The 16,232-nt window shown below is 43.8% G+C and overlaps 1 protein-coding gene across 7 annotated transcripts in view; it reads right to left on the reverse strand.

Annotated features, from left to right (window-relative positions):
• The window catches only part of LOC139559760 (partitioning defective 3 homolog), a 231,359-nt gene that overhangs the window by 18,078 nt on the left and 197,049 nt on the right, over positions 1-16,232 (reverse strand). For all 7 annotated transcript variants that reach the window (XM_071376099.1, XM_071376095.1, XM_071376094.1 and 4 more), the window contains one exon: positions 6,319-6,439. In XM_071376099.1, coding sequence (XP_071232200.1) covers positions 6,319-6,439 — 121 coding nt within the window. The remainder of the gene's footprint in view (positions 1-6,318; positions 6,440-16,232) is intronic.

The following is a 16,232-nucleotide window of genomic DNA, read 5'->3' on the forward strand; positions in this document are numbered from 1 at the left end:
TGTTCTTACTTAACAAGTTCAGGTAGTACCCAGTTCCAAAACATGTTCTACCTACTGAACTTAGATTTCTCTGCTCTCCTCTACAGTGAGAAATATACCATCCACAGGGGTACCAATCAGGGGATGTAGAGCTGTCGAACTGCACTTCAGCTAACCAGGAACACCTAACTAAACAGCATGCAGAACCGGATAATTGGGGAAATTATTCTGCAGCCCACAGAAATTAGACAGGCTGGACTTAGGAGAAATTGGACAGCAGGCCTCAACAGGCAGGCTGTAGAGGAGATAATGCACAGAGCTGGCCAGATCTTTAATATCACAGCCGTATACATTCCCCCCCAAGCAGACACATCGATGGCCCTGAACGAACTTTATCTGACTCTTTGTAAACTGGAAACCACACACCCTGAGGCTGCATTCATCGTAGCTGGGGATTTTAACAAGGCTAATCTAAAAACAAAACTCCCTAAATTCTATCAGCATATCGATTGTGCTACCAGGGCTGGAAAAACACTAGACCATTGTTATACTAATTTCCGCGACGCTTATAAGGCCCTCCCCCGCCCCCCTTTCGGAAAAGCTGACCACGACTCCATTTTGTTGATTCCAGCCTACAAACAAAAACTCAAACAACAAGCTCCCGCGCTCAGGTCTGTTCAACGCTGGTCCGACCAATCTGAATCCACGCTTCAAGACTGCTTCGATCACGCGGATTGGAAAATGTTCCGCATCGCGTCCAACAACAATATTGACGAATATGCTGATTCGGTGAGCGAGTTCATTAGGAAGTGCATTGACGATGTCGTACCCACAGCAACGATAAAAACATTCCCAAACCAGAAACCGTGGATTGACGGCAGCATTCGCGTGAAACTGAAAGCGCGAACCACTGCTTTTAACCAGGGCAAGGTGACCGGAAGCATGACCGAATACAAACAGTGTAGCTATTCTCTCCGCAAGGCAATCAAACAGGCTAAGTCTCAGTACAGAGACAAAATCGAGTCGAAATTCAACAGCTCAGACACAAGAGGTATGTGGCAGGGTCTACAGTCAATCACGGATTACAAAAAGAAAACCAGCCCCGTCGAGGACCAGGATGTCTTGCTCCCAGACAGGCTAAACAACTTTTTTGCCCGCTTTGAGGACAATACAGTGCCACTGACACGGCCCCCTACCAAAACCTGCGGGCTCTCCTTCACTGCAGCCGAGGTGAGTAAAACATTTAAACGTGTTAACCCTCGCAAGGCTGCAGGCCCAGACGGCATTCCCAGCCGCGTCCTCAGAGCATGCGCAGACCAGCTGGCTGGTGTGTTTACGGACATATTCAATCAATCCTTATCCCAGTCTGCTGTTCCCACATGCTTCAAGAGGGCCACCATTGTTCCTGTTCCCAAGAAAGCTAAGGTAACTGAGCTAAACGACTACCGCCCCGTAGCACTCACTTCCGTCATCATGAAGTGCTTTGAGAGACTAGTCAAGGACCATATCACCTCCACCCTACCGGACACCCTAGACCCACTCCAATTTGCTTACCGACCCAATAGGTCCACAGACGACGCAATCGCAACCACACTGCACACTGCCCTAACCCATCTGGACAAGAGGAATACCCATGTGAGAATGCTGTTCATCGATTACAGCTCAGCATTTAACACCATAGTACCCTCCAAACTCGTCATCAAGCTCGAGACCCTGGGTCTCGACCCCGCCCTGTGCAACTGGGTCCTGGACTTCCTGACGGGCCGCCCCCAGGTGGTGAGGGTAGGTAACAACATCTCCACCCCGCTGATCCTCAACACTGGGGCCCCACAAGGGTGCGTTCTGAGCCCTCTCCTGTACTCCCTGTTCACCCACGACTGCGTGGCCATGCACGCCTCCAACTCAATCATCAAGTTTGCGGATGACACTACAGTGGTAGGCTTGATCACCAACAACGACGAGACGGCCTACAGGGAGGAGGTGAGGGCCCTCGGAGTGTGGTGTCAGGAAAATAACCTCACACTCAACGTCAACAAAACAAAGGAGATGATTGTGGACTTCAGGAAACAGCAGAGGGAGCACCCCCCTATCCACATCGACGGGTCAGTAGTGGAGAAGGTGGAAAGTTTTAAGTTCCTCGGTGTACACATCACGGACAAACTGAATTGGTCCACCCACACAGACAGCGTTGTGAAGAAGGCGCAGCAGCGCCTCTTCAACCTCAGGAGGCTGAAGAAATTCGGCTTGTCACCAAAAGCACTCACAAACTTCTACAGATGCACAATCGAGAGCATCCTGTCGGGCTGTATCACCGCCTGGTACGGCAACTGCTCCGCCCACAACCGTAAGGCTCTCCAGAGGGTAGTGAGGTCTGCAGAACGCATCACCAGGGGCAAACTACCTGCCCTCCAGGACACCTACACCACCCGATGTCACAGAAAGGCCATAAAGATCATCAAGGACAACAACCACCCAAGCCACTGCCTGTTCACCCCGCTATCATCCAGAAGGCGAGGTCAGTACAGGTGCATCAAAGCAGGGACCGAGAGACTGAAAAACAGCTTCTATCTCAAGGCCATCAGACTGTTAAACAGCCACCACTAACATTTAGCGGCCGCTGCCAACATACTGACTCAACTCCAGCCACTTTAAAAATGGGAATTGATGGAAATTATGTAAAAATGTACCACTAGCCACTTTAAGCAATGCCACTTAATACAATGTTTACATACCCTACATTACCCATCTCATATGTATATATACTGTACTCTATATCATCTACTGCATCTTGCCATCTTTATGCAATACATGTACCACTAGCCACTTTAAACTATGCCACTTTATGTTTACATACCCTACAGTACTCATCTCATATGTATATACCGTACTCTATACCATCTACTGCATCTGCCATGCCGTTCTGTACCACCACTCATTCATATATCTTTATGTACATATTCTTTATCCCTTTACACTTGTGTGTGTGTGTAAGGTAGTAGTGTGGAATTGTTAGGTTAGATTACTGTTGGTTATTACTGCATTGTCGGAACTAGAAGCACAAGCATTTCGCTACACTCGCATTAACATCTGCTAACCATGTGTATGTGACTAATAAAATTTGATTTGATTTGATTTGATATCAAGACCTGCTAAGAACACTTACAGTGACAGGGTCAGTGCTTCCACATGGCTGTAACACCTATACTCTACCTTCACTGTTTACCCTAATGGGCCCTGGAATGGAATTCCCAGAATTCTATTCACCTTGTGTATGTTCCGTGATGGGTGGGCCAGCGGACATAGAGGTAACCCACTGCGATTCTATTTCTTTGGACTTGACATTAGTCTAGATCAGGCACTGTGGCCACTACAGAAGGCATGATGTTGATTGAGCGCTCTGGTGAAAAGCAGTGCACTATATAGGGAAAAGGGTGCCAGCTATATATGTTCCTGTTTTCCATAATGTGGCAATTAGTATGGAAGGGAAAAAATAACACAAAATGACTAGACTTCTGTACGATTCTGTAAGAGGTTGGTTATTCTGTTATTTAGAAATAAATTGTGATTGCAATAATGTCCGACTCTCCCTTCAATGTTGCTGTCATGGGAACATTACGTTCTATCAGTAATGTAAACAAACAATGCAGTGGTATTGTCAAGGACTTTAATTACTGAGGCGGATTCCCAAATAGGGCTCTGTTCAAAAGTAGTGCACTAATTAGAGAATAAGGTAACATTTGAGACATCCTATACAGAAGTATTCAGACCCCTTACATTTTATTGTGTTACAGAGTGGGATTAAAATTGATGTAATTGTTATCAACAATCTACACAAAATACTCAGTAATGTCAAAGTGGAAGTTGTTTTTAGATAAATAAAACCAAAATAGTTGTTGCTTAAGTATTCAGCCCCTTTGTTTAGACGAGTTAGTTCAGGAATAACATTTGGCATAATAAGTTAAATGGATTCATTCTGTGTGAAATAATAGGGGTTGACATGATTTTTATTTGACTAACCCTTCCTCTGTCCCTCAGTCAAGTATTGAATTTCAAGCCCAGATTCAACTACAAAGACCAGGGTCTTTCGAGAAGCCTCATAAAGAAGGGCAGTGATTGGTAGATGGGTAACAATAACAAATCAGACATTGAACATCTCTTTAAGCATGGTCAAGTTAATGATGCTGTGGATGATGTATTAAACCACCCAGACACATCAAAGATAGTCTTCCTTCTGAACTGAGCTGCAGGACAGGAATTAAACTGCTCAGTTATGTTACCATGAGGCCCTTGGTGATTTTAAAACAGCTAGAGTTCAATGGTTGTGATGGGAGAAAACTGAGGATGGATCAACAACGTGCTTACCAAGAAGACAGTGAATGTTCCTGAGTGGCCATTTCATCTCCTTGAAAACCTATACCAAGACTTGAAAATGGCTGTGTAGCCATGATCCCCAACATCTTGACAAAGTGAAAGAATATTTAAAAGATAATAATGGGCAAATGTTGCACAATCCAGGTGTGCAAAGTTCTTCTAGACTTAACCAAGAAGACTCACATCCGTAATGGAAGCCAAAGGTGATTCTAACATGTATTGACTCAGGGAGATGAATACTTATGCAACCACTATATTTAATCTTTAAAAAAAATAAACTGCGTCGGCTACTTTGACAGAGTATTTTGTGTAGATTGTTGACAAAAAGATGACAATTAAATCCATTTTAATAACACTAATCCCAACTGTGATGAAATCCAAGGGGTCTGAAAACATTTGCAAGGCACTTTATATGCATGTTGACTGTTCAGAGAAACAGAGTGGGGCTGGAAAGCTCTTTCCCACACATTGCACACAACTTACTCAATTATAGGGTACTAATATCAAACAGAACTCAAAACAAGACCAAGCCTTTTATTTGATTTATCATCACCTATAAGAGAAGCCCAGGGCCAGTATGCATCAGGCGTCTCAGAGTAGGCATGCCGATCTAGGATCAGTTCTGCCTTTTAGATCACAATGAACGATCCTAGATCCATACTCCTACTCTGAGACACCCGATACATACAGCCCCAGATGTCAATGGAGTCTGTTCATTAGCTATCAGTTTACAAATGTTGGAAAATTCATTCAAATCAATCCTTAGACAACACAATATAATCACCATATAAAGATGAACTACTACATGTTGACAGTCACCACAAATTACAGGTCTATATGATGAAAGTTGAATTAGTAGAAATGTACGTCATATGGACAATGTAAATGTATAGGATTAATACAACAAAAGTCAAATACATTAGTGCTTATAGGAAAACAATATCATACAACAACAGACATATTAAAATAGCGACTTTCAAACATTAGGCAAATCATTTTGTTGATAATTCAGATTTTTACATCATAATTGACAGACTGTAAAATGTATACTTAAGGCATACTGCTGGTGCAATGGAAGAATGGGACATAGTGCCGTCTTTATCGAGGGACCAAATACCTTCAATTAGGTCATAGAATGGTCTCCAATTTTGTTCGGTTTGAATTCGCACTCATTCTAACTTGGTGGCCAACAGCCATGCCATCAAAAGGGAGAAAACCACATCTAAACCCCTATTCTAAAAAGGCACAGTTAAAACCAGAAAGCCACGTTTCACACACACAAAATAAACCCCCAACAAGGAAACACAATCAGACACCCACAGACACAGATAGGAGTCCATTGGTCCATGTGAAGGTGGGGGGGATCCTTGTGTTGTGAGTGACAGACAGACAGACCAACAAATGGCACTGATGGCAGATTGGATGACAAGGGTGGTATGACGGGAGTGGTGGTGGTGATGGGGGGGGGGGGGGGGGTTAGAGGTCAGGTGAGCGTGCCAGAGGGACACATGCTCCAGGACACATGCCGGTGGAGAGGTTGTGTGTGTCCCAAATGGCACCCTATTCCCTACACAGTGCACTATTTTAACCAGGTCTCATAGAGCTCTGGTCAAAAATAGTGCACTAAATAGGGAATAGGGTGCCATTTGGGACACAAGCAGTGTTAGAGTTATCAGAGCTACACAGCCTGGGTTAGGTGGGAGGCCTATAGAGGAGTTAAAGAGAAGAGGCTCCATGGGCTGACGTTCAGTCAGTGTCATACTGGACAGTCCATGCTCAGGCCAGGCCCAGTGGTTGTGTGGTTAGTGGTAATGGGAGGCTCCACGGTGCAGCCAGCCAGCCAGCAAGTATAACCAGCCAGCCAGGGTGTTAGCAGCCCTCCCAGGCTGGCAGTGGAAGTGGTTAGTGAGGGGTTGGTCCATGGAGAGGCAGGCAGGCCTGGTTCTCAGCCCGGTCTCAGACACTCACCCAGGGCTGCTCGAAGCTATAGGTGCGTCTCCGGTCGTCTGGGTCATCATCCCCCCTGACCTGCTGGAACTCATGCCTCAGCCGCTGTATCCGGTCGTGGTTGCTAGGCGCTAGTCTGTTGCTGCAGGGAGGAGAGAGAGGAAATACTAGATGAGCGGGGTGGTGGGCCAATATGCATCCCAAATGACACCCTATTCCCAATATAGTGCACTACGTTAGGGAATAGAGTGCCAATTAGAATGCTGTTTGTCAGCATAGCTGGGAAATGGTCCAGAAACGGGTAAATACAATGTATTTTTATGATAAGTGAAGGGACTGTAATACACAGTAGCGCCTCAGACATGAATCAAACTAATACATAATCATGTTTTATTTATAACCATGGGGTACATCCCAAATGGTCCAACTTTTGACCACAGCCCAATGGGTGCCCGGTCAAAGGCAGTGCACTATAAAGGGAATAGGGTGCATTTGGGAAGCAGACGAACAAAGCAGAGTAATGAACAATAGTAACTAGTTTAGCTACATCCTCAGGTCACTCATCACTCACCATCCATTGTCTTTTGTCCCGCTCATAACAACCAAGCCATTAAAACGTCACCTGGCTCGCCTGACTAATTATTGAATTGACTTTGACAAGAGAGAAAGAGGGCGGAAGTCTCTGCATTATCCAATGGAGCAGACCTCGTCCCAGAAGCACTGATGAAGATTACATGGGGGGGAGAGAGAGGGAGAGGGGGAGAGAGAGCAAGAGAGGGGGAGGGGTGGGCTATCTAGACGTACGTGAGAGGACAGACAGGTGGAGGTCATCTGTGTTCCCATAGAATGAAGCTAATTAAAACCACTGTTAGACTCCAACTCTGAACAGCCATGTCAGGACAGGCGACTAGAGAGCAGCACCAGTAGAGAAATCCCAAGTTTACTTTTCAACTTTCAAACACAGCCAGTAACTTTTCTGGACATCCTTTTATGATCTCTTAAAACTATCCTGTCTCCTCTAATTTTAAAAGGAGGATCTTTGAACTAGCTTAAATACAAGATCAAAAACAGACCCATCTAAGGCTGTTTGATAATCTATTAAATAGCCTCATATGTTTTCACAATCATTAACAACATAGCATTGGATAAATAGCTAAATCATTACAGACAAACATTGGTTCCATAACCAAAGAACAAACCCATTCAACCTATATAGGGTTGGAAACTGTCATGCGTGATCTGTCTAATCCCTGTGATATGTAACACAGCCATATACCCTTTGAACACATATGAACCTGGGGCACCATGTGTGCCTCCTGCCTATAGGTCACAGCCCCATCAGGGGTCACAGCAACAGAACCCCTTTATTAGCAGATATTAGCCTGCCATGCAACCTGTGAACAGTTGGCTCTCAACAGAGCACTGGGCTGCTCGCAAATGGCGCCCTATTCCCTATAGTGCACTATTTAACCAGGGTCTATAGGCCTCTGGTCAAACATAGTGCACTATGTAGGGAATAGTGTGTCATTTGGCAGTCCTGTAGAATCATTTTATTTTGAACAGTCATTGTTTAGAATGACAGTTTAAGAGGACAGTCATTGTTCATACTCCTAGGGCAGGCTATTAATGAACTGAAAAAGTGAGCGTGCCCTATCCTTCCTTCATCACAACACTGTGTATGAAATGGAACAGAAACGTTTGGAAGTTTCAATGTACCACTCTATCATCAAATAGCCTTAAAAAGGGGACTTCAATTATCATGGATCGAGAGATTCTCAGTCTATTCTTGTCTGCCTAGACTCTAAGATCAATGATAAAATGGAACAAAAAAAATATAGAAGGAGTTAAGAAAGTCCCCTGCAGTGTGGTGAGGGAGATTTAACAGATGAGTTTCATCATATGGACAAGCTCCCTCAATATCTGCTGCTGTGTCTGGCCTGATAGGTCAGTGTTTACAGACTTAAGCCTCTGGGGCTCAGACTTGGGCTGCATCCCAAATGTTCCTCAGTTTCTTTGCAGAGCCCTATAGGCCCTGGTCAACAGTAGTGCACTACATAGGGAGACATTTGGGACATTGAATTGGCCTGGCTGCTGAATGGGCAGCCTGGAAAGCTATTTATTTCATGTTATGATAGGATGTGCCATTTGAGTTCTGTCTGTGGCTTATAGCTTGGTCAGGACACAAAGAGGCTGTCAGCAAAACACGATGTCAGCCGAGAACCAAACAAACCACAACCAAACAAAACTACTTAAAAAAGTGCTTGGAGGCCCACCAGTTGAGGGAATAGTAGCCGTGGAATGGGGCCACAGCGCCGTCTCCGGCCTTGACCTGGAGGAGACAGCGGATCTGTCCCCCAGATGCCGACTCCCGTCTGTGTGTCCCTGGGGGGATGTAAAGGCTAACAATGCTTTCATTATTTCCCCTCAAAATCGACAGCAGATGTTTGCTGCCATAAATATAAAATCTGAAGCTCAGGTTTGAGCGGTAAAGAGAAAGTGGTGGGTCAAACTTTGAGTCCTTGACCAAAACTCATCTTCATGCCGATGGTGTTGGAAGCCGTCACATTAGCCTGGTCCAAGATCGGTTTGTGTGTTCTTGCCAACTCCTATGGGAGCTAGACATTATAAAGAGATCTAGAAACCAGGCTACTGTCACATTACAGTCCCTATTAATCATCCCACCCCAAATCAAAGGCCGTCTATAGGGGAACCCCCTACAGTAGAACGTACAGTAACAGCTAATCCAAAAGCTGTCTATAGGGGAACCCCCTACAGTAGAACGTACAGTAACAGTAGCAGCTAATCCAAAAGCTGTCTATAGGGGAACCCCCTACAGTAGAACGTACAGTAACAGCTAATCCAAAAGCTGTCTATAGGGGAACCCCTTACAGTAGAACATACAGTAACAGCTAATCCAAAAGCTGTCTATAGGGGAACCCCTTACAGTAGAACGTACAGTAACAGTAGCAGCTAATCCAAAAGCTGTCTATAGGGGAACCCCCTACAGTAGAACGTACAGTAACAGTAGCAGCTAATCCAAAAGCTGTCTATAGGGGAACCCCCTACAGTAGAATTTACAGTACGTGACAGGAGCAGCTGATCCAAAGGCTCCTGATCCCCTGGATTACATCTGAATGGCCTCTTTCAGAGCTCCTCTTCCTTCCCAGCCTCAGGACACAACAGGAGCACCTCACAGATTGATTGGTACACAGCATAAATTGAAAACACCCATTCTGGTCATATTAATATGGGGGTTGGAGACCAGCGTTCTTACTGGACTCCAGAGGGAAGAGAAGAGTACCACTGGGAGTGATTGAGGCTTTACGAATCCATCTCTGAATGAGCAGTTCATCCCTGTTCAATCCCAGGCTGTAAAAGCCAGCTGCTGTTCTGACAATGTCACCAGCCAGCCTTTCTCTGCACTATTTTTACTTGACCACTGCACTGACTCATGTTGTTTTAGTCTATATTGTGTAAATAAACGTATGCTGCTTTCTTGGCCAGGGCTCATTTGGAATAAATAATTCAACTAAATGTGGCTTCCCTGGATAAATCAATCAAATAAAACCAGACAAAAGGAGTCACACATGATTATATGATCATTGGGATGGAGACCGTTTTTGTTGTGATGAACACCCTTGTGGTGAGTGGTGTACCGTTGGTTTAAGGGGAAAGCACTAGTAGCATTTCTGTTTAAAGCCCCCATGCAATATTTGCAATTGTATTTTTAAATCGTCACTGTTTGTCTAAAATCACTGTGTTTATTTATAATGAAAATAACATTTTTTTCCCCCTGAGCCTCCATTGGCCCTTGAAATGCTCAGTCTGATCATGTGGGCGTTAGGAAACAAATGTGAAGACTTACATACACAGCCCTGGTTGGCTGGCAAGATGGTCTAGAGCAGGGGTCCCCAACCTAAGAATGAACAGTCATTGGTCTATTATAATCAGATCACATTCTGACATCATGTGGGACAAATGCTACATTCTACCTGAACAGGCTGAAATTCCAGCTATTTTTTTTCAAACATCTTACACAAAAAGGGCATTATTATAATTTAACAATTTCAGAGTATTATTTTGACATCATAGTGTGGAACTATATATATATATTTTTTTAAAGAAAGGAAATCACATTTTTCAACTGCACTGCCCCTTTAAGCTGAGAGGTAGAGAACACATCTCAAAGGCAGCATTTACACAAGCAGCCCAGTTCTGCATTTTGCTCTCTCTATGACATGTTACAGCACCCTTACAAGTTAACGGCCTTAAAGAGACAAGTTGGTGATGTTGACGATTTATTTATTGAAATTAGAAATGGAAAAACATGGTTAACCAAAAACCCTTACAAAGCTGTTGCAGATTATACAGTTAATTAAATAAATGTAATCCTTTTGATCAGCTGTGAAGTGCATGGCAATTATGATTGGAACTCGCGCAGAGCTTTAGATCTGATTGGTGGGTTCATAACCATATTTAGGGGCTGTAGATATATTTCAGTAAGTGCTCTTTCTGACAGCTGTGATTGGTCCATTGACTGATTGAATGATTTGACGTGATGTATGGAGGCCATAGCCGCAGGAAGTAGGGGAGCCAGGTGTGCTGTAGCACCCCCTGAAAAATCGGAATTTTAAAAAAGCGGACCGATATAGCAGTCTGTAGCTACTTTTGCCCTATGGGCCGTGTTCAAAATTAGTGCAGTATATTCCCTTTATAATGCAATTTGGGACGCAACCCTTATCTCTCTGTTACAACCCCCTCATAGCCACCCAACCGCCATCCATCACCAGTCGATCATGGCCTTGACTGCAGGACATTATGTCAGAGCTCTGTGATGGTGTAGACTAGGGGATGAACACTTAATACAGTATTCACATTATCATTTTGCATGTTGTCTGTGCTTTCAGTGTATTTATGTAGTGATGTGTAACAGATTCCTAGTGCCTGAAGGCTACTGTTCTATGAAGGATTTTGCAGGAGGCCTAGATATTTCACTATTGTCTGGCTTTGGTGAAACAGAAGTTATAAAGTACAATGATGTACGCATGAGATGAACTGTCTGTATGGTACAGAAAGGATTTGAGATATGGCACTTATGACAGATAGCAAGGCATGCTTAGAAAGCTCCCTTCCTAGTAAAAGGAGAGACTGTTACAAAAGGACAAGCAGTTCAACGTATTTGCTGGTTGTAACCTAGTACACAATTGATATATTGGTTAGTAAAGCATGAAATTGTCCAGATATTAAAAGCAGGCCTATACCATGTTACACGCATTATTACTACTGGTGGCGCCATACTTTGAAATCAAAAACCATCTCTCCATAACAGTACAATTTAGTGTGAGTAAATATCGGGCAAATATCGCATTACAGTCTCTGCTGACAGCAGTGTCTCTGGAAATATATGGCGACATTGTAAAACTGAAAAGCCAATTAAATCTAATCCATTATGTCTGTGGATTCCAATGTTTACTGTGGAGGATGTTACACATGTGGTTGCATCCCATGGAATGGCTATTACTTTAACATAGTGCTATTGGAGCAAAGGAAAGCTTGGCTGTGTATGGCTACCGTTGGACATTTACATGCGTTTTGGATCATTGTTTTGTTCTGTAAACATTGTTTTGTTTTGCCATTTCTTAATCACACTGAACAAAAATATAAACACAACATGTAATGTGTTTGTCCCATGTTTCATGAGCTGAAATAAAAGATCCCAGAAATGTTCCATATGCACCAAAAGCTTATTCGCTCATTTTGTGTACAAATTTGTTACATCCCTGTTAGTGAGCATTTCTCCTTTTCCAAGATAATCCATCCACCTGACAGGTGTGGCATATCATGAAGCTGATTAAACAGCATGATCATAACACAGGTGCAACAGACAATAAAAAGGCCACTAAAATGTGCAGTTTTGTCACAACACAATGCCACAGATGTCTCAAATTGAGGGAGCATGCAATTGGCATGCTGACTGCAGGAATGCATTGAATGTTCATTTCTCTTCCATAAGCCACCGCCAATGTTGTTTTCGAGAATTTGGCAGTACGACCAACCGGCCTCTCAAACGCAGACCACATGTAACCACGCCAGCCCAGGACCTCCACATCTGCCTTCTTCTCCTGCAGTATTGTCTGAGACCAGTCACCCGGACAGCTGATGAAACTATGGGTTTGCACAACCAAAGAATTTCGTAACAAACTGCCAGAAACCGTCTCTGGGAAGCTCATCGTTCTCACCAAGGTTTCGACCTGACTGCAGTTTGGCGTCGTAACCGACTTTAGTGGGCAAATGCTCACCTTCGATGGCCACTGACGCTGGATTAGTGTGCCCTTCACAGATGAACCAACTGTACTGGGCAGTTGGCAGACAGCATGTATTGCGTTGTGTGGGCGAGTGGCTTGCTGACGTCAACGTTGTGAACAGAGTGCCCCATTGCATTTTATCGATGGCAATTTGAATGCACCGTAACGAGATCCTGAGGCCCATTGTCGGGCCATTCATCCACCGTCATCACCTCATGTTTCAGCATGATAATACATGGCCCCATGTCACAAGAAGAGGAGTGGGACAACATTCCACAGGCCGCAGTAAGCAGCCTGATCAACTCTATGTGAAGGAGATGTGTTGCGCTGCATAAGGCAAATGGTGGTCACACCAGATACTGACTGGTTTTCTGATCCACAACCCTTCCTTTTTTAAGGTATCTGTGACCAACAGATCCATATGTATCTGTATTCCCAGTCATGTGAAATCCATAGATTAGTGCCTAATGAATTTATTTCAATTGATTGAATTCCTTATATGAACTGTAACTCACTCAAATCTTTGAAATTGTAACAGAATCCTTTTTTCACCGGACTGAATTTTTATTTTATATATCTATATACTTTTCTATTTAACCTTCATTTATCTAGGCAAGTCAGTTAAGAACAAATTCTTATTTACAATGACTGCCTACACTGGCCAAACCTGGCCCTATGACATCAAAGAGGTGATGAAGCAAAATATGACATTCTGTCATGTCCTGATTTAATACAGTTGAGTAAATAAACACAAAATTCTAAAAGTAAATCACTTTGATTTATGAATTCCTGATTTATGTTGTTGGGAAGAAATTGTCCTCCCTTGAATCTTTGAAGGAGCTGCTGTGGAGCTGGCTGGTAGTTCTGCCAATGTCTGCAGAGCCTATGTCCCAAATGGCACCCTATTCCCTATATAGTGTACTACTTTTCGACCAGAGCCCAATGGACACTATATAAGGAAAAGGATTCCATTTGGAATGCACATGATGTTTCATCCTTGTGAGTAAGCCCTCTCCGTGTTTGTTCCGATGTACACAGAGAGACAGAGCTGGCAGTGTGTGTTGGCTCTGGGCCAGAGGCACTGCCCTTTGAGGAGAGTGTGTTTTGAGTCGTGCCTGAGAAGGTTTGGAACATGCATACAGAGTCTAATTTGGCCCGGGTCATAGACAGTATGTGAATCCATTAGCCTTAGGTCCTCTGACCCCCTGAGTAAATAGATATACTGTAGATCAAAATAAAGATGTCTACTTTCCTCTCACTGAAGAACTAGACCAGGCACAGTATGATCTGGGTTTCTACCTCAAATGTCCTGCATTTCATTGAATTACTAGTCTAAACCTGTGTGTGATGACTTTGGTATTGATCAGCCTCTACTGCAAATGAAGAATCAATGCAATTTGATCACTGTTAATCCCAGATAATCCTGAGACTACCTTTAATCCCAGGTAGTAAACTGAGACCTAATGAATGTCAAAAATGACATTTTTAGCGACATCATGTAGAACACAGACAGAGGCACATGTAGCATCTAAAACGAGTCTGTTCAATTCCGGTCCTGGAGAAACACTTCTGTTTTTTGTTTCTACCTGATAGTTAATTGCACTCATCTGGTGTCCCAGGTCTGACTTAGTCCCTGATTAGGAGAGGATGAAAACCAGAAAACCAGTATGTTGTAGCCAGGCACCTGACTACAACATACTGAGCAGCAGTCAGTGAGTCTCTCAGTAGATGTTTTGAGTAGCTCTCAATCAATACAACTGGATTATCAGTTTTAACAGCTAGCCTCATTTTTCACTGTGGAGAGAGGCTCTAGCTAGCTACCAGCTGCTGTGTTGTCTTTGTGAGATGATGTGCTTCTCTCCATGAATCTGATAACATTTTTCAACCAACAGCTACAGCTGCTGCTGGCTTTGGTTTGGGCTGGGGGATGACATCTCTTTGGGACCTATCCGGTTTCCTCATCAGCCGGGTATATCAGTAACTACATCAGCAAATGTTTATTCAATACTCGTATTGTAGTTCGCAAAACAGTCACGTCGCTGGGTATAAATCACAGAGAATTTATCTGTTTAATTAAATGTTTAATTAAAATGGTGATTTTGAATTAAGCATTAACTCAATGATTTTATTACAAATTCACATTATGATTATTCTCTGATGAGGTAGATAACCACCAAACCCCACAGTGAGTCCCAATGGAATACTCGCCCGTTCTCATACAATGCTCGCCCGTTCTCATACAATGCTCGCCCGTTCTCATACAATGCTCGCCCGTTCTCATACAATGCTCGCCCGTTCTCATACAATGCTCGCCCGTTCTCATACAATGCTCGCCCGTTCTCATACAATGCTCGCCCGTTCTCATACAATATTCCCCTGTTCTACCCAGGTCTTTTTTCAGTTAATCAGATACTGTTAATCCATTTAGGTCAAAGAATGAGATTCCATTTACGTAGTCTATGGGCCATGTCCAGCTTCAGGTTATTCAGCAGCTGGAGGGAGCAGCATACAGTATGGGTGGACTGTTCAGACAGGAAATGAGCCTCAATCAGCAGGCTGATTCTTTCACCATGTCCAGAGAGGAGTAAAGGAGGGCTCTAATGCCCTACACCATACACTGACCACCACATATGATTCAAAAGAACACCACACAATCTGCATCTCAAATACCACCCTATTCCCTATATAGTGCACTAGAGAGACAGACACACACAGAGAGAGAGGAGAAAGAGAGGGGTGAGAGGATTGAGAGAGGATCACTGGTCAGTTAGGTGTTACTCGCAGGTCATTTAGTAAATGACTATGGGTACAGGGGCATAAATGTATGTTTCTTCCACTGGATCACGGGATGCATATAGGACTCAATGGACAAGTCAATAGGTGATCAGGTCAGGTGGACATCCCAAGTGGACACTCAAAGTGAACATTCCAAGCGGCAGGGTCTGACAGTCAAAGGAAGAGGATCCACAGCCAGGGTATGAAGCCAGCGTTAGCCATCCATCATGATCTGAGCTTTAGCTGAAGCATATCTGGATATACTCTGAATAAGGGACACATTACTCACATAAATGAAAAGCGGATTTCAGTCATCAATACTATGCAATGAAAGAGAATCCTTTCCAAAGCAGCAACAGGAAACAGATAAGACGCCCGTGGCTGGGCTAAGGCGACAGAAGCCATAGTTAAATAAGCGACGACGGAGGATAAATATAATTATAATGTGAATTCTGGAATGGGATGGGGGAAGGCCCTGACTGATGGTATAATTCTAATGCCCACTGATAACTTCAGCATGCGGTTGGTGGAAGGGGGAAATGGAATTGGAGCTGTCCAATTTCGAAGCTGGATCTGAGCAGGCGTATGGCTTTTGTGTTTCTCTGTCCAAAACACTGGGAGTGACTGATGGCACTTTCGAGGTAATAGTTCCCATTTCAGAGGCTTTAATGTCTGTGGAGTTGGAGGAAGCCTGGCTAGCATCTGATAAAAATCACAATTTAGTCAAATTAGAGGCCATTATCATCACGAAGCAGGCAGGGCATGCTCTGTTTAGGACAGCATCCCAAATGGCACCCTATTCCCTATAGAGTGCACTACTTCTGACCAGAGCCCTATGGGGCCTGGTCAAAACTA

This window comes from Salvelinus alpinus, chromosome 30 (assembly GCF_045679555.1).
Source record: "Salvelinus alpinus chromosome 30, SLU_Salpinus.1, whole genome shotgun sequence".
NCBI classification, from domain to species: domain Eukaryota; kingdom Metazoa; phylum Chordata; class Actinopteri; order Salmoniformes; family Salmonidae; genus Salvelinus; species Salvelinus alpinus.